Here is an 18,808-nt window from a genome sequence, read left to right as displayed (position 1 = left end):
GCTTGTTGGGATGTTTTATACCATCTAAGTTTTCCTCTTTGCCTTTTTGAAATAGTTTATCAAATAACAAACATCTAGGAGTGGTTTAAAATTGTATATATCCCCCAAAGATTATGTTTTAAAACCTACTGAACCTCTTGGACTGTATAATTTTATTTTAAGGAAGTCATTCAAATATATGATGAGTAAGGATGGAGGAGCCTGGTAGGCTGCGGTCCATGGGGTTGCTAAGAGTCGGACACGACTGATCAACTTCACTTTGACTTTTCACTTTCATGCATTGGAGAAGGAAATGGCGACCCACTCCAGTGTTCTTGCCTGGAGAATCCCAGGGACGGGGGAGCCTGGTGGGCTGCTGTCTATGGGGTCGCACAGAGTCGGACACAACTGAAGCGACTTAGCAGCAGCAGCAGCAGCAGCAGCAGCAGGTCAACCAAATGATTTTATGAGTCCTACTTTGTTTGAGATTCAAATAAACATGTATTTAATATACCATTTTCCTATTACTAGACTTGACTTAGTACTTTCAGTTCAGTTCAGTTCAGTTGCTCAGTCGTGTCCGACTCTTTGCGACCCCATGAATCACAGCACGCCAGGCCTCCCTGTCCATCACCAACTCCCGGAGTTCACTCAGACTCACATCCATTGAGTCAGTGATGCCATCCAGCCATCTCATCCTCTGTCGTCCCCTTCTCCTCCTGCCCCCAATCCCTCCCAGCATCAGAGTCTTTTCCAATGAGTCAACTCTTCGCATGAGGTGGCCAAAGTACTGGAGTTTCAGCTTTAACATCATTCCTTCCAAAGAAATCCCAGGGCTGATCTCCTTCAGAATGGACTGGTTGGATGTCCTTGCAGTCCAAGGGACTCTCAAGAGACTTAGTACTTTAGTTTGCGTCTTATGCATTTACTGTTAATGTGGGAGTCTCTGCCTTTCAACATGTCTAGTTGGGGAAGAGTCTATGATGGTAGCAATATATAATGTGGATTTATTTGTATTTTCTTTTTCTCTCTTTGTGGTATTCTTTTCAGATGGTAAATCTACAGTAACAATGGAAGACATTCTTATTTTTGCTACTGGTTGCAAGTCCATTCCACCTGCTGGATTTAAACCCAATCCTTCAATTGAGTGCCTTCATATGGATTTTCCTGTAGGAAACAAGTGTGATAACTGTTTAGCTCTTCCTATCACCAGTACATATAAAGAATTTCAAGAAAGTATGGACTTCGCCATAAAAAACACTCTAAGATTAGAAAAAGAAGAAAATTCTCACTTCATTTGACATTACCTGTTTTGAACAAAGGGATGCTTCTTTAAAAGCTGCTGTTGGTACTTTTGTTTCAGAAATCTTTCCGTCATCACTTGTGCAAACTTGGCCCAGTAAAATTTATAATATGAACATAAAGGATTGTTTTGGCCACCTACGCTAAAAAGGATTTTTTGTTAAGGTGTACCAGTGAAAATTAATATTTTTCTATTTTTCTTGATATACATGCTTTCTAAACCTCAATATAAATACTTTTAGAATGGCTGTACAGTCTTTCTTCAAGTATAATATATGCTGTATATAAGCAGAAAACTTGTGCTCACTTTATGTAAATTAGGATTAGCTATAGGATGCCACAATGATTTTTCTGGTTTAATTATGCAATTTTCAAATTATTACTTATTTTAAAGCATTAAGTAGGAAATGAGTGATTTTTTTTTTTTTTTATAAATCAAAGGCATATATTTTGGAGTATGTGTTATATGTATCCTCTTCTAGGATGGCACTAAATTAGTTGTTAAAAAATGTTTTTAGATCATTGAGTTATATTAAAATAGATCCACACTGCTGTTAGATTATGCCTTAAGAGATTTATTATATAAGAAAGCAGAATTGCACAAATGCTCAAATATCTATGGACATTCCATAGTCTTAAAACACTTCTGAGGTGAGTTAAAGTGTAGTTGAAAATCTCTCAAGTGTCTTCTTTAAAGCCTTGGCTTTAATCATAAGATTTTGTTTTTCTTTGTATCCCATGTGTGGTATTAAACCACAGTGTATATGATCCACAGTTTAAGTTATCTGAATAGAATGATCTCTGTGGATTGCCTTTTGGTAGGTTTGGCTATTTAACAGTTATTTATTATCAGTATGGTTGTTTGATAGGTAAGCTGGAACCATTACATTATACAGCTATTTTCTTTACTTTTGAAAGATACCTGTATATATAAACAGTGTAGAAATATGTAAAAAGAACTACAAAGAATGAAAAACCCATGCTAATCTCACCATGCAGAAATAACTGTCCCTGTATATCCTTTTATTAATATAAACTCTTACATTTCCTTTCTTTTTTAACTTTATTTTCTTCTAAAAGCCAAATACCTAGAAATAAAAAGATTATGCAATAACAATTTGAAGATACATAATCTGACAATTTTACCACCATATCTGTACTTTTACAAAAGAAGAAATTGGAAAAATCTAATGTTCCTAATCTGTTATATAATATAAACGGGTTTTTCACCAAAGTAAATCGTATGAGAGATAAATTGCTTGTTTTTAAGCACATTTTTTTCTAGCTATGCAAAGCAGGTATCAGTCATCATTTTCTCATCCTCTCTGAGACACATCTGTAAATTACTGATATTTTTAAAGACAAATGACAGGATTGGTGTGATACTGGTAATATAAAATATAGTCCTAGTATAATTTGTTTTGTTACATTTACTAAAAGTGAAACTTTAACTTGAAGGTTTTAAAACATTAAGGCATTTTTTTGTCTTGTATTGAATTCTATTAAATTATCAAAAGTAATTAAAGGATCAGTTATCCAAAAAGAAGTTTAAACTCACCATACAGGTTTTATTCCAAATGTGTTGATAAACTGGACATTTTATTTGTTAACCTACCTAGTTTTTATAAAATTTTAAAAGCCGTTAAATCAATACAAACCAGAAAACCTAATTCAAGCTATTTTCTGGTTATTTGTAGTTTGAATTCATTTAATTACAGTCATAATTAAAGCTGTTAAACGCTCACATGCTTTTGAGGTGGGGGCTGCTGATAGGGGGCAGTGTGCTTGTGTTGGCTATGATTAAAAACAGTATTTCAGTTCCTTTTATGTGTAGACAGGGCCTTAGGGATAAGGTGTTTAAATAATAATTTGGGATATTCATGTTTTAAAGGGAGGTATAAATATTCATATTAGAAAATATTTTCTGGTTTTAAGGATGTTCATCAGTATGGTCTTAGATTAATCTTTGAAAATATGTCAGAGAAACCTGTTGGTTATTTATTTTCTGCAGTGTTACTGTGTCACATGGTTGGTATTGTTTTTTTTTCTATTGTTATAGCCAATACAGTTTTTATTGACTTTGATTTTTCAAAAGTAATTATGCTATAAACCTTTATAAATGTGAATATGTATTTCTTAAGTATTTCAATTGTCTAAATGCCATGTATGTTCAAGCTTGTTCTCTGTTACTCTCAATATCAAGAAAAACCATAAATTCTCCTCTTACCTATCTGCTGTTAATGGTCTTAGTTTAGTTTTCTATTCATTTTTTTTTTAAACAATTAAAAATTTTTTGGTGTGGGAACTTCATCTGAAGGCATTTTATACAGTTCTCTACTATTCTTGTACATAGTCATTTTACTATTATTTAGGGTTATTTAGGGTAAAGATACCTTAAAATATCTCTTCAGAAATTAGCTCCTTTCTTTATACTCTGTAATATTTAATTTCCATATTATAAATTAGACATTATTTGTTTGGGTCAAGTAAAAAGCTTACGTTTGATTACTAACCTGAGAATTCACTTTGGCTTCTACATCATTTCAGGCTTGTAATTTTTTTCTCCTAATTATATGGAAGCTGTTGAAACTTTTTTACTCAATACTGAATGCACAGTAGAGTGTCATAGGTAAGGTTTTTTTAAGATAAGCCTTTTAAAACTGTAAAAGGCAAGTGACTTGGGCTTTTACATTCAGTCATTATAAGAAAATTATTAGAACAAGATCCTTTTTATAAATTTGTCATATATATATATAGTGATTATCACATGCTTTGTTGTCACTTTTACAATAAGCTGTTGATCTAGGTTTTATGCTCTCAGTGATCCAGTGTAAAACATAAAAACGTATTGATGGATTTCTTGAATATGTATTACTCACAGTTTAGGAAAATTTGAATTGCCTTGAAGAGATCCCATTTTCAAGTTCTCATGTTGACTTTTACCTTCAAATTGCCAAACATACTCCAGTATCTACTGTATGCCAGGTATTATGTTATGTGCTAGTTTATGTCAGCCTAATTTCCCTTTTTTTAAGGCTTCAGAGACAACCAAAAACATGACACATATAATGAAGTTTTGTAAATAAATATGTTTATGCTACTAAATGTGAAGCTCTTACATAAACTAAATTAAGTAACTTGTTAGGATTTAACAAGGTTAAGATTCTGACAGTACTGGGTAAATAACAAGATCCTTTCCTCTCCACATTTGGTAGATCCTGCTAGCAGCTGTTGGCTAACATTTAGGAACCTCTCTTGAATGAGACGGTGTGAGATATTCTGTGTTAAAATTATCTATTCCTTAATGTAAAATAATAGTTTGCAGAATAAATATATTATTTAAGTAAAAAATCTGGATAGGCAGAGTCAGTTAAAAGACTAAAACATATTAGGTTAATTAACACTCGTAACAGCCCATAGTTTAATTCTTTTTTTCCAGTAACAGAATACCTTACTCAGTCTTAGCCTTATACGAAGTATTTGTTTATTGCCACTCTTCTGTGGGATTTTTTTAAGTGTTTATTGACTGTGTTACAGAATTGCTTCTGTTTTATGTTTTGATTTTTTGGCCATGAGGCATGTGGGATCTTAGCTCCCTGACCAGGGATGGAGCCCTGTATTGGAAGGTGAAGTCTTAACCACTGGACCACTGGGCAGGTTCTGGGACATACTTTTCTATACATGCTCCACACTCTGTGCACTCCTTGGTTTTGTGTGTTACTCACTCGTGTCCAACTCTTTGCAACCCCAGGGTCTGTAGCCCGCCAAGCTCCTCTGTCCATGGAGTTTCCCAGACAAGAATACTGAAGTTGGTTGCCATTTCCTTCTCCAGGGGATCTTCCTGACCCAGGAATCGAACCTGAGTCTCTTAATCTCCTGCTTTGGCAGGCAGATTCCTTACCACTAGTGCCACCTGGCCAACATGGGGACATGCTCCTTCACTAAGGCATGAAATCCTTCCATTCACTGTAACATCTTGTGCTGAAAAATGTGTCCCAAGGTGTCTCAGGACTATTTCCTTGGTTAGGACACTTTTTATAATTTCAAATGTATATACTGTACATAAATGTTAAACAGGTCTGAGTGTTTTATATCAATATGACTCTATTTGGGGAGGTATATGCTGGAGCTGAAGTAGTTAGATGATAGATTTGCATTGAAAGTAGAAGTGCCCAATTGATCAAGATTGGGCTCTCATATTGAAGGGAAGCCTGTTTATTTTATATTCCATAAAGACAAAAAATTAAGTAGAACTTTCCCATAGGGCAGTAACTGTCATTTCTGTTAAATTACAACATACCTTCTTCACTGGTGATCCTAATTAGTGGTAACACTGAATAGAGAGTAAATATCACAGTTAATTTCGTAGTGAAAACCATAATGCGGTTCTTAAACAATGTAGGTTCATAATCTTTAACCAGTCTCCTTTACCAACCTGGTACACACTTTTTTTTTTAATTTACTTTAGTTGGAGTATAATTACTGTACAATATTGTGATGGTTTTTGCTATATATTGACATGAATCAGCCACGGGTGTACATGTGTCCCCCCATCCTGAATCCCCCTCCCACCTCCCTACCCACCCTATCCCTCTGGGTAGTCCCAGAGCACTGACTTTGAGTGCCCTGCTTGATGCATCGAACTTGCACTGGTCATCTGTTTTACATATGATAATATACATGTTTCAATGCTATTCTCAAATCGTCCCACCCTTGCCTGCACCCACAGAGTCCAAAAGTATCTGTGTTTCTTTTGCTGTCTTGCATGTAGGGTCATCATTACCATCTTTCTAAATTCCATATATATGCGTTAATATACAGTATTGGTGTTTCTTTTCCTGACTTCACTCTCTATAATAGGCTCCAGTTTCATCCACCTCATTAGAACTGACTCAAGTATGTTACTTTTTATAGCTAAGTAGTATTCCATTGTGTATATATACTACAACTTCCTTATCCGTTTGTCTGCCAATGGACATATGGGTTGCTTCCATGTCCTAGCTATTGTAAACAGTGCTGCAGTGAACATTGGGGTACATGTGTCTCTTTCAATTCTGGTTTCCTGCGTGTGTATATGCCCAGTAGTGGGATTGTTGGGTCGGATGGCAGTTCTATTTCCAGTTTTTTGAGGAATCTCCACACTGTTCTCCATAGTGGCTTGTCATTTATAACAAGGTGGCTACAGTGGATAACTGAATTGTATAATTGGAATTTGCTAAAAGAGAACTCAAAAGGTTTCACCGAAAAATAAAAATATATGAGGTGATAGATGTCGTAATTAACTAGATGAGAGGAATTCTTTCACAGTGTATACATATTTATATCAGATCGTCTCAATGTACATTTCAATGATCTTGCCAATTCTGTCCTTAATTAAGCTGAAAAAAAACTATGCAAGGAAAAAGAATGTAAGGTTTGAATCTAGGGCATTCCCTAATGGCATTAAGAATGAGATCACTTGAGTTTAATAAAAATTGTTGTGAAATAGGATGGTTTTTTGTTTTTTTTAAAGCATTTTTTAAAATGCTCTTTATATAATTGTTGGGGTAGCTTAATTTCTCAAATTCAGGAAGTTTTCAAACCAGTTTTTGAGGCACAGGGTCTGTAATTTCATATCAGAATTTGGCACAGCTTCAGAATAAACATTCAATAACTAATGCAATATCAAAAGTGAACGCTGTTGACGGTATGAGAAATGGGTTGTGTCCATTTTTAACATCCAGTTAAAAAATATGGATTGTTAGAAAGCAATATTGGATGTATTTTGTCATCACATGGTTTTAAGTGTATGTCAAGACACCTGCATTATCCACTAACGCCCCCCCCCCACCACCACACCAAAGAACTTTTTTGTGATTTTGCATTTACAAAAAGGAGGAAAATACAAATTTCCAATTTGCACTTTCCTGACTCCTGTGTCTATGATGGCAAAACAACCCCACTCAGCTAGACTATTTTTCCTAACATGAGATTAAGAAATCTGCCTGATTAGAGCAATGCTTCAAAGCCACCTGTCTCCCAGATAAAAGCAAATGGGACACCTCTCCAGCTGCACTGGGTAAAGGTAAGGCAGCTAGCATGTGAGTGCCAGTTTTGTTCCATGAACTTCATTTACTTCAGTCCTGTGATTCTTAAGCCCCTAGATTATTACCTCAAGAGATCTGAAGGGGCTTCCCAGATGGCTCAACTGTAAAGAAACCGCATGTAAAGCAGAAGATTCGGAGACGCGGGTTCGATCCTGGTTGGGGAATGGAGGAAGAAATTCCTCCCCCTGGAGGAAGAAATGACAACCCAGTCCAGTAATCTCCGGAGAATCCCATGAACAGAGGAGCCTAGCGGACGCAAAAGAGTCGAACACGACTGAGCCAAACAACATAAGATATCTGTAGACGACCAAACTAACAGTCCTGCATTTAATTAGGTTTTTAGCGCTACAACACGCTGTATCAGCGCAATTTAAAGCAGCTACACTTTCAGAAATTGGGCCTTGATAGGTTAAAAATCCCTCCTGTCTGGCCGCTGTAAACAGTATCAGGTATTCAAAAGCGTCATTCTCCTATTGGGTCTCCAAGTTCAGTGGAGAGAGTTGAGGGCATGGGGCGGGCCGGGGGACCGGGGTCGGGGTGGGGGGGGGGGGGGGGCAGTCACTTTGGAGGAGGCGGGGCCGGCCCTTTGTGGTCCCTCCCATTTGGTCTTTGCTTCCGGGGCGGTCGTACCGGCCACGTCATCGTCAGGCTAGGCTCGCCAGCCAGGCAGTGGATGGTGGGAGCCAAGATGGCGGGCGCCGCAGCAGCTAGTATCCGAGAGAGACAAACAGGTACCAACTTACTCCCTTCTCTGCGGTTTTGTGCTTGCCATGAGGACATCTTCCTCTGCTTATCGGCCTCGGTCGCGTGGCGTGCAGCTCGAAAACGGACCTCAGAGTTTAATCCAGTTCTCGGGGCATCGAAAGCCCCTCCCCTTTTGAGTTTTTAGGAAAGAGATTCCATTAGCTTGATAAGTCGGCCCTCTGATGTGGTGCTGGAGAAAGTGCTTTAGGGGTGAGTGGGTTGCTACGGTCCTGCTCTTGTGTCTCTCCTGCTGGGTCTCAGAAAGCCGTGGCGACAAGATCTGGCAGCTGGCATTTCCCGCCCTCTGTTGCCATCTATGAGGTCTTCGCGTTTGTTTCTGTGCGTGGTTCGGTTCTCTCTCATTTAAATGTTGAGAGTTTACTCTTTCGGCACTTCCACTACAATTACAAAATTTAGATATTCTTTCCAGAGCAGATTCCATTCTGCCATTTCTCTCCTATGAACTAATCTGAAGAGAGATGCCTAGTGATAATGATTTCCGCCCTTAGCACGCTGGAATGGGATGTAAGAATGGCAAAAAGAATGAATACCTTTCCTATTACTTGGTAGACCAGTGTTTTTAAACAATGCGTTATCAATTTCATGTTTAATAGAACATGCTTATATAGTTCCCATTTATACCGTGAAAGTATGAGTAAAAAAAATACATACTGCTTCTGCACTTTTTTTTCCACCTTAGATACTGTTAGTTTTGTCATTTTTTTTTTTGAAACTTTGTTGACAACTTGGTTTACACCTGCTAGATACAAACTAATAGTTTATACCTGTTCGCTAATTGTCTTGATAGTTGGCAAACTATCAATTCTGAGGAGCTAACAAATAAGCCATCAAGAATTTTCAAGTTGAAAGTTGTGTCTCTCGTAGTTAAGTTCTTCTGCATATAAATCTGAGTAGGAATACAACTGGTTACAATTAATATGGTCTACAGAAAGGATTTTGGCTGTACTTGATTCTTTCCTTTGAAATTCAAAGAAACAGTAATAGATTTCAATCTGCTACTGACACTGCATAATGAGCTCTTACATTCCTGTTCACCTTCATTTTTTTCCCCACATTACCAGGAGTGATCATGTCACATACTTGCTCAAAATCCTCTTGCAGCCTGGGGCTTCCCAGGTGGCTCAGAGGTGAAGAATCCACCTGCCCAGTTCAATCCCTGGGTGGGCAAGATCCCCTGCAGAAAGAAATAACAACCCACTCCAGTATTCTTGCCTGGGAAGCCCCATGGACAGAGGAGCCTGGCGGGCTACAGTCCATAGGGTCGCAAGAGAGTCAAACATGACTTGGTGATTAAACAGCAGCAACAACTCTAGCAGCTTCTCATTTCCATCATGATAAAAGCCAAAGGTGGTCTACAAAGCTCTATATGATCTGCTTTCCACTCAACTTTCTGACTCACTTGCTATTACTCTCTCCTTTCCTTGAGCACACCAGAATGCACTTCAGAGCCTTTCCTTTTTCTGGAATATTACCTTCAGAGAGATCTGCATGGCTCACTTCCTCACCTCCTTTGGGATTTTCCTCAGATGTTGCTTCTCAGGAGGCCTCTTCTGACTAAACTACACCACAACCATCTCTTCTACCTGTGGTCTCTGTTTTTCTCCATAGCATTTATCGTAATCTCACGTTTTACTTGCTTTCTCCCCCCAACTAGAATGAAAGCTGCTTAATGAGAAGTAATTTTGACTGAATGTTTTGTTTAGTGCCAACAGCTGGTGCAATGTCTGGCAGATGGTAAACACTCACTAAACATTTGTTGAGTGAATAGTAAGTGTAGTTGAATGTATAGTGAATGAAGAATGCGTTCCAGGTAAGGATGAAACTGTATTAGTGAAGTCTAGGACTGCAGATAGTATGTTTGGTCATTTCAGTTAAAAGCGATGAATTTAAGCCTTTAGAGAATTCCTCTAATGAAAGTAAAATTGTTATTGTTATAGTCGCTAAGGTGTGTCTGACTCTTCTGTGACCCCCACGTACTGTAGCCCACCAGGCTCCTCTGTCCACGGGATTTCCCAGGCAAGAATACTGGAATGGGTTGCCGTTTCCTCCTTCAGGGAATCTTCCCAACTCAGGGATCAAACCCACATTTTCTGCATTGGTAGGCAGATTCTTTGCCACCAGGGAAGCCCAAAATACATTCTTATATGTTCTTGAGCATAGACCGTTTACTTTATTAACAAATCCATGGTGTCGGAATCCCTGTTAACAAGTTAGCCAAGGCTTACAATTGGGGAAATTCACGAAGATGGAGGTAAGAAGGCAAATGTGGGAATATCTGCTGACTAGGGCTTCTTTGCATTAGTGGAGGCCTTCTTCTGGAGAACACCATGCACCTGAAACTCATATGTAACCCAGGCTGTGAATCTTCCTAGTGGTCCTCTTGTTACGAAGGTGAAATATAACACCTGTGAGCTTCTGAAGTAGGTCCAAATTATTGGCAATGTGTATTATTGTCTGGATATTAAGTACAAGCATTTTACCAAAAAATCATGTCTGTATCTCTGTACATATAAATATATTTATCACTGAAGTGCAATCTCCTCTATTATTTTACCTGCCTCCAGAAATAAGCATTTAGTAGAAGTTTTTCTAGTGGGTGAAGATGGTGTAAATTGCTACTCAGGTGATTTGAGTATTATAAATTCCTCTGGTAGGTGTTTATGTTGTAGATTATTCTCTTTTATTAAAACCTGATTCAAATGCTTTTTAAAAATCAACCAGGTAGATTTTAGGGTTCCCAGTCGTTTAAAAATTTAATAAGCTACCCTCCCTTGAATATTTGGCAATCTCAGTTTCATATGAAAGTATTGTTGTTCAGTTGCTAAGCCATGTCCGACTCTTTGCAACCCTGTGGTTGCAAACCAGTTGGAACCAGACTTCCCTGGCCTTCACTATCCCTGGAGTTTGCTCAAGCTCATGTCCATTGAGTTGGTGGTGCTGTCCAACCACCTCAATCTTTCCCAGCATCAGGGTCTTTTCCAGTTAGTTGGTTCTTCGCATCAGGTGGCCAGAGTATTGGAGCTTCAGCTTCAGCATCAGTCTTTCCAGTGAATATTCAGCGTGGATTTCCTTTAGGATTGACTGGTTTCGTCTCCTTGCTGTCCAAGGGACTCTGAAGAGTCTTCTCCAGCACCACAATTCAAAAGCATCAGTTCTTCATCACTCAGCCTTCTTTATGGTACAGCTCTCATATCTGTACATGACTAGTGGAAAAACCATAGCTTTGACTAGATGGATCTTTGTCAGCAAAGAGGTATCTCTGCTTTTTAATACACTATCTGCTGCTGCTGCTCCTGCTGCTAAGTCACTTCAGTCGTGTCCGACTCTGTGCGACCCCAAGACGGCAGCCCACCAGGCTCCTCTGTCCCTGGGATTCTCCAGGCAAGAACACTGGAGTGGGTTGCCATTTCCTTCTCCAGTGCATGAAGGTGAAAAGTGAAAGTGAAGTCGCTCAGTCGTGTCCGACCCTCAGCGACCCTATGGACTGCAGCCCACCAGTCTCCTCCATCCATGCAATTTTCCAGGCAGGAGTACTGGAGTGGGGTGCCTTTGCCTTCTCCGAATAAGCTATCTAGATTTGTCAATATCTTTCCTTCCAAGGAGCAAGCATCTTTGAATTTCATGGCTGCAGTCACCATCCTTAGTGATTTTGGAGCCCAAGAAAAGAAAATCTGTCACTGCTTCCACTCTTTCCCCTTTTGTTTGCCATGAAGTGGGACTGGATACCATGATCTTAGTTTTTTGAATGTTGAGTTTTAAGCCGGCTTTTCCACTCTCCTCTATCACCATCATCAAGAGGCTCTTTAGTTCCTCTTCGCTTTCTACCATTAGTGTGGTGTCATCTGCTTATCTGAGGTTATTGATATTTCTCCTGACAACCTTGATTCCAGCTTGAGCTTCATCTAGCCCAGCATTTCGCATGATGTACTCTGCATATAAGTTAAATAAGCAGGGTAACAATATACAGCCTTGATGTAGTCCTTTCGCAGTTGGAACCAGTCCATTGTTCCATGTCCCTTTTTAGCTGTTGCTTTTTGACCTGCGTACAGGTTTTCAGGGCACTCCCATCTCTCTAAGAATTTTCTACAGTATGTTGTGATCCACACAGTCAAAGGCTTTAGCATAGTCCATGAAGCAGAAGTAAATGTTTTTCTGGAATTCTGCTTTTTCTGTGATCCAATGGATGTTGGCAATTTGATCTGTGGTTCCTCTGCCTTTTCTAAATCCAGCTTGTACATCTGAAAGTTCTCATTTCACATGCTGTTGAAACCTAGCTTGAAGGATTTGGAGCATGACCTTGCTAGCATGTGAAATGAGTGCAGTTGTGCAGTAGTTTGAACATTCTTTGGCATTGGCATTCTTTGGGATTAGAATGAAAACTGACCTTTTCCAGTCCTGTGGCCACTGCTGAGTTTTCCAAATTTGCTGACATATTGAGTGCAGCACTTTGATACCATCTTTTAGGATTTGAAATAGCTCAGTTGGAATTCCATCACCTCCACTAGCTTTGTTCATAGTAATCCTTCCTAAGTCCCACTTGACTTCACATTTCAGGATGTCTGGCTCTCAGTGAGTGACCACACCATCGTGGCTATCTGGGTCATAAAGATCTTTTTTGTATAGTTCTTCTGTGTGTTCTTGCCATCTCTTCTGCTTCTTTAGGCCCTTACAGTTTCTGTCCTTTATTATGCCCATCTTTGCATGAAATGTTCGCTGATATCTTCAGTTCTCTTGAAGAGATCTTAAGTTTTTCCCATTTTGTTGTTTTCCTCTACTTCTTTGCACTGTTCTTTTAAGAAGGCCTTCTTAATCTCCTTGCTCTTCTCTGAAACTCTGCATTCAGTTGAGTGCATCTTTTTCTTTCTCCCCTGCCTTTTGCCTTCTTCTTTCTAGACTATTTCTAAGGCCTCCACAGACAACCACTTTGACTTCTTCCATTTCATTTTCTTGGGTATGGTTTTGGTCATTGTTTTCTGTACAGTGTTACAAACCTCATTCCATAGTTCTTCAGGCTCTCTATCTGATCAAATCCTTTAAATCTATTTGTCACCTCACTCTGTAATCATAAAGGATTTGATTTAGATCATACCTGAATGGCCTACTGGTTTTCCTTACATTCTTCAGTTTAAGCCTGAATTTTGCGTTAAGGTGCTCCTAATCTGAGCTACAGACAGCTCCAGGTCTTGTTTTTGCTTACAGTATAGAGCTTCTCCTCTTTGGCTGCAAAGAATATAATTCAGTCTGGTTTTGGTATTGACATCTTGTGATGTCCGTATGTAGAGTCGTCTCTTGGGTTGTTGGAAGAGGGTGTTTTCTGTGACCAATGTGTTCTCTTGACAAAACTTTTTGCCTTTGTCCTGCTTCATTTTGTACTCCAAGGCCAAACTTGCCTGTTACTCCAGATATCTCTTGACTTCCTACTTTTGCATTCCAAACCCCTGTGATGAAAAGGACATCTCTTTTTGATGGTATTTTTAGAAGATCTTGTAGGTCTTCATAGAATCATTCTACTTCAGCTTCTTTGACCTTAGTGGTTAGGGCATAAACCTGGATTACTCTGATGTTGAATGGTTTGCCTTGGAAACAAACTGAGATCATTCTGTCGTTTTTTAGATTGCACCCAAGTACTGCATTTCGAACTCTTTTTTGAGGGCTGCTTAATGTCTTAGGGATTCTTGGCTTCAGTAGTAGATAAAATGGTCATCTGAATTAAATTTGCCCATTCCCATCCATTTTAGTTCACTGATTCCTAAGATGTCAGAGTTCACTGTTGCCATCTCCTGTTTGACCACATCCAATTACCTTGATTCATGGACCTAATATTCCAGGTTCCTACGCAATCTTGTTGTTTACAGCATCAGACTTTACTTTCACCATCAGACACATCCACAACTGAGTGTCATTTCTGCTTTGGCCCAGCCTCTTCACTCTTTTGGAGCTATTTCTCAGCTCTTCCCCAGTAGCATATTGGACACCTACCAACCTTGGGGACTCATCTTCTGGCATCGTATCTTTTTGCCTTTTCATACTGTTCATGGGGTTTTCACGGCAAGAATACTGGAGTAGTTTGCCATTCTCTCCTCCGGTGGACCACAATTTGGCAGAACTCTCCACATTAATTCATCTCTCTTGGGTAGCCCTGCATGGCATGGCTTATAGCTTCACTGAATTATGCAAGCCCCTTCACCACAACAAGGCTGTGATCCATGAAGGGGACATAAAAGTATAGCAAGATTTTTATTTTTCTTAGAAAACATTTCTGCTGCTGCTGCTAAGTCGCATCTGTCGTGACCAACTCTGTATGACCCCATAGACGGCAGCCCAACAGGCTCCCCCATCCCTGGGATTCTCCAGGCAAGAACACTGGAGTGGGTTGCCATTTCCTTCTCCAATACATGAAAGTGAGAAGTGAAAGTGAAGTCACTCAGTTGTGTCCGACTCTTCGCAACTCCATGGACTGTAGCCTACCAGGCTCCTCCTTCCATGGGATTTTCCAGAAAGAGTACTGAGTCTGCTATAAATCATGAACAGAAGAGTGATAAAAACCACAAAATGCTATAACATGTAGAGCGTAACTTCTGTGATTATAGAATTGTATATTTTTTAATCAGGGTTTATTGTTTACCTACCACATCTATAGGAAAGTCTCACTAGTGGATCTGACAGGATAAATTTGCCATAGAATGACTCCAGGACAGCTAAAAAATAGAACTACTGTATGAAGGTTTTGAACCAATTAAATATAGATGATTTTTATTTCTAGCAATACTGATCTTTTTAAAAATAATGTATATATGTATTTTTGATTGCTGCATGGACTTTTCTCTAGTTGCAGAGATTGAGAGTTGCTCTTCATTGCAGTGTGTGGCTTCTCATTGTGGTGGCTTTTCTTGTTACAGAGCACGGACTCCTAGGGTGCACAAGCTTTAATACTTGGTGCACATGAGCTCAATAGTTGGCAGTTCCCCAGGTCTCAAAGCACAGGCTCAGTAGTTACAGTGCATGAGCTTTTTTGCTCTGTGGTATACGGCATCTTCCTGGACCAAAGTTCAGACCCATGTCTCCTACATTGGCAGGCAGATTCTTTACTGCCGAGCTACTAGGGAAGCCCATCAATACTGATCTTAATCTATTCATTTGCTGCTGCTAAGTCGCTTCAGTCATGCCCAACTCTGTGCGACCCCATAGACAGCAGCCCACCAGGCTCCCCTGTCCCTGGAATTCTCCAGGCAAGAACACTGGAGTGGGTTGCCATTTTCTTCTCCAATGCATGAAAGTGAAAGTGAAGTCGCTCAGTCGTGTCCGACTCTTAGTGACCCCATGGACTGCAGCCCACCAGGCTCCTCCGTCCATGGGATTTGCCAGGCGAGAGTACTGGAGTGGGGTGCCATTGCCTTAGCTATACAATAAACAGACAACAGCACCAGTTTATCTATTGAGGCCACTGCAAGTTTGTGATTGACATGATTTTTTTTTTTTTTTTTTTACATCTATATAAAATGTAGTGTGGTATCATCAGGAGACATGGAAAAGGCTTCTTCCTGAACATTTTTCACATGTTCATGTGGAAACAGATGCTTACCGCATGTTAGAAAATCTAGACACATGCCTTTTAGCTGTTGATCAAACTGTCTTACAAAGTCATTTGATTAATCAGTTTTTCCAGAGTGATTTGTGCATTTTGTTTTGAGGTAATAAGTAATAAATGTGGGAGGAAAGTGAAATCACAGACATTGGTAATATTTAATAAGACTGTTTTCATTTCCAGTGGCTTTGAAGCGTATGTTGAATTTTAATGTGCCTCATGTTAAAAATAGCACTGGAGAACCAGTTTGGAAGGTAAGAGACTTTTATTTTAACGGAGATTCTTTCTCTCAGCCCTTATACCAATAAAGTGATGGAGGATTCTTATAATACAAAGAGTAATACATTTTAGTTGTAATGTGTGAATATTTTGCTTTTATTTAACATGGCTTAATGTGAATCTTTTTTTTTTTTTTTTTAATTGAAGCATAGTTGATTTGCAATATTGTGTTAATCTCAGGGGTACAAGAAAGTGATTCTGTTATATACAGAGATTTCTTTCAAATTTTCCGTTATAGGTTATTACAAGATATTGAATGTAGGTCCCTGTGTTATATGGTAAATGCTTGTTGTGTATCTGTTTTATGTATACTATTAATAGTTTGTATCTGTTTATTCCATCTTGTTCTTCAAAGAGATTATAATGCAATTGATTTGGTTTAAACTTTATTCGATTATAGCCACTTTATATTTCTCTCTTTCTACGAATTAAGAGCAAATCAACTTGGTTAGTTGAATCCCAGGGAATCCCAGGGACGGGGGAGCCTGGTGGGCTGCCGTCTATGGGGTCGCACAGAGTTGGACACGAGTGAAGCAATTTAGCAGCACCTTGGTTAGTTTGGAGTATTTTGAAAACTTTTACGAGCCCCTGTAAGTCCTTTGGGTTAATGCTAATAAAGGTGATTAAAATCATCTATATTGAATTTACAGTTTAAGCTTTAGCAGGGTCCCTCATTTTCCTCTTCCTTCCTGTTTATTTGCGGTCACCTTCCTATTGCCCTCTGCAATACTTATTATTTCTAGTGCCTATACTGCTGCTGCTACTGCTGCTGCTAAGTCGCTTCAGTTGTGTCTGACTCTGTGCGACCCCATAGACGGCAGCCACCAGGCTCCCCTGTCCCTGGGATTCTCCAGGCAAGAACACTGGAGTGGGTTGTCATTGCCTTCTCCAATGCGTGAAAGTGAAAGTGAAGTCACTCAGTCCTGTCCGACTCTTCGCGACCCCATGGTCTGCAGCCTACCAGGCTCCTCTGTCCATGGGATTTTCCAGGCAAGAGTACTGGAGTGGGTTGCCATTGCCTTCTCTGAGTGCCTATATTGAGCATATGAATTAAATAACTTGAGAATTTATGGGGTTCATTCAGATTCGTGTCAAATTCTTTCCCTACCCATCACTTCTCTTATCACAAGATTAATAATATGGTATTGAGATGTAAAGAAGAATTTGAATTCTGCAACATCCAACCTTTTGTAACTAGAGCAGGAGGATTTTTATAAATAGTCTTTGAACTTATTAAGCATTAGTTTTGAGAGTGACTACTGTTTGAAGGTGAGAGTCACTCAGTTGTGTCCGACTCTTTGCGACCCCATGGACAATACAGTCCATGGAATTCTCCAGACCAGAATACTGGAATGGGTAGCCTTTCTCTTCTCCAGGGGATCTTCCCAACCCAGGGATCGAACCCAGGTCCCACGTTGCATGCCGATTCTTTACCAGCTGAGCCACAAGGGAAGACTGATTTTTACTTCTGTCTTTAGAAAGGATATGTGTGAACTGGATAGGGGAGTGTATCTGAGTTTACTGTATGTTCAAAGTCCTTTATTATAGCTTAAGATATAATAAGCTATATCTTATTATAGTCTCTAGTATCTTATAGTCTTCAGTGTCTTTTTTAACCTAGAAAAAAGTATTTTATAAGAAGAATTTACATAATAATTTACCTTAACCAGAGTAATAACACTTCTAAAGAATGAATTACTAGGTAAGTGGACATTTTGGTAAATAATTGTGAAAAATACTAAATTGAGGTAAGTCTAAGAATTCAGTATATTAAAATAAAATGTACTCAGACTTCCCTGGTGGTCCAGTGGTTAAGACTCTGTGCTCCCACTGCAGGGGTCTCAGATTCAATCCCTGGTTGGGGAACTGACAGTCCAGTGTGGCAAAAATAAAACAAAATAAAATGTACTTCAACAGTATCTTAATATTGGGTTCTCTATTGACTGTTTATTGATAATTATATTTTAGAAACATGTGACTCTTTTTCTTTTAACTAGGTGCTCATTTATGACAGATTTGGCCAAGATATCATCTCCCCTTTGCTATCTGTGAAGGAGCTGAGAGACATGGGAATCACTCTGCATCTGTGAGTTTTAACATATTTCTAGAAATGGCATTTGTTTTCAAATATATTGTTAAAAAATATTAGCCACCCTGAAATCAAATTACTAGGGGTGTTTATTAAGAAAATAATGTTAGCTTATAGTACTTGTATATAGAAAACAGCATTTTTCCCTCTTATCTTCTCTTATTAAACCTTTTATTTCCAAAGGAAAAAATAATCCTCAGTCTGAGAATTTAAATTTTCTCTTTTTCGTCTTTTCCTACAGATTGGTTTGCTCTCTTATGTAAAGGAAAGGAACTGGTTGTCTGAAGGTCTCTTTCAGCTTTGAAATTTTTTTATTCCTTTAATTGAAATACTCTTTTTATAAGGACATTTCAATAATTGTGATTATTAATAGTAGCAGGAATATCAGCCTTGCTTGATGCTTGTATTTTCTCTCTCTAAATGGGTCCCGTATTTATGTCATATATAGGACTTATTTTTAATGTTTGTAATTGTAGTTTTACCTGTTCCTATTCTTGATCTGTATTGTCACATTATTTTAGGTAAAAAGAAATAGAAAACATATTTTTAATTTCAAAGAATCACCCCAAATTCCTAATTGGATTTACTTTCCTCCCTTTCAAAAATGAGCAATGATTCAGTTGTAAAAATTTTATGATGTCTGATGACAGGTAGAGCTTTCTGTTTATTATTCTTTGTAGTTACACTAATACTTAGCCTCACTATGTTATTTGGCTGTCAAAG

At 38.7% G+C, this 18,808-nt stretch overlaps 2 protein-coding genes across 15 annotated transcripts in view; both read left to right on the top strand.

Moving 5' to 3' along the window:
* The window catches only part of G2E3 (G2/M-phase specific E3 ubiquitin protein ligase), a 76,987-nt gene extending 70,216 nt beyond the window's left edge, over positions 1-6,771 (top strand). For all 8 annotated transcript variants that reach the window (XM_086363762.1, XM_086363761.1, XM_086363760.1 and 5 more), the window contains one exon: positions 1,030-6,771. In XM_086363762.1, coding sequence (XP_086219888.1) covers positions 1,030-1,280 — 251 coding nt within the window. In that variant the 3' untranslated portion in view covers positions 1,281-6,771. The remainder of the gene's footprint in view (positions 1-1,029) is intronic.
* Positions 6,772-8,031: 1,260 nt separating this feature from the next.
* Positions 8,032-18,808, top strand: part of SCFD1 (sec1 family domain containing 1) — a 113,224-nt gene continuing 102,447 nt past the window's right edge. For 3 of the 7 annotated variants that reach the window (XM_086363767.1, XM_086363766.1, XM_086363772.1), the window contains exons 1-3: positions 8,032-8,098; positions 15,901-15,971; positions 17,994-18,082. In XM_086363767.1, coding sequence (XP_086219893.1) covers positions 8,041-8,098; positions 15,901-15,971; positions 17,994-18,082 — 218 coding nt within the window. In that variant the 5' untranslated portion in view covers positions 8,032-8,040. Of the gene's footprint in view, positions 8,322-15,900; positions 15,972-17,993; positions 18,083-18,808 lie in introns of all 7 variants that reach the window. The other 4 variants (XM_086363769.1, XM_086363768.1, XM_086363771.1 and 1 more) reach the window with 2 other exon arrangements.

Source organism: Bos grunniens, chromosome 21 (genome assembly GCF_055505025.1).
Source record: "Bos grunniens cultivar Pamir isolate PY7600 chromosome 21, Bosgru_T2T1.0, whole genome shotgun sequence".
Taxonomy (NCBI): domain Eukaryota; kingdom Metazoa; phylum Chordata; class Mammalia; order Artiodactyla; family Bovidae; genus Bos; species Bos grunniens.
The sequence above is the reverse complement of the archived record's forward strand: the minus strand, read 5'-3'. Positions and strand labels throughout refer to the sequence as shown.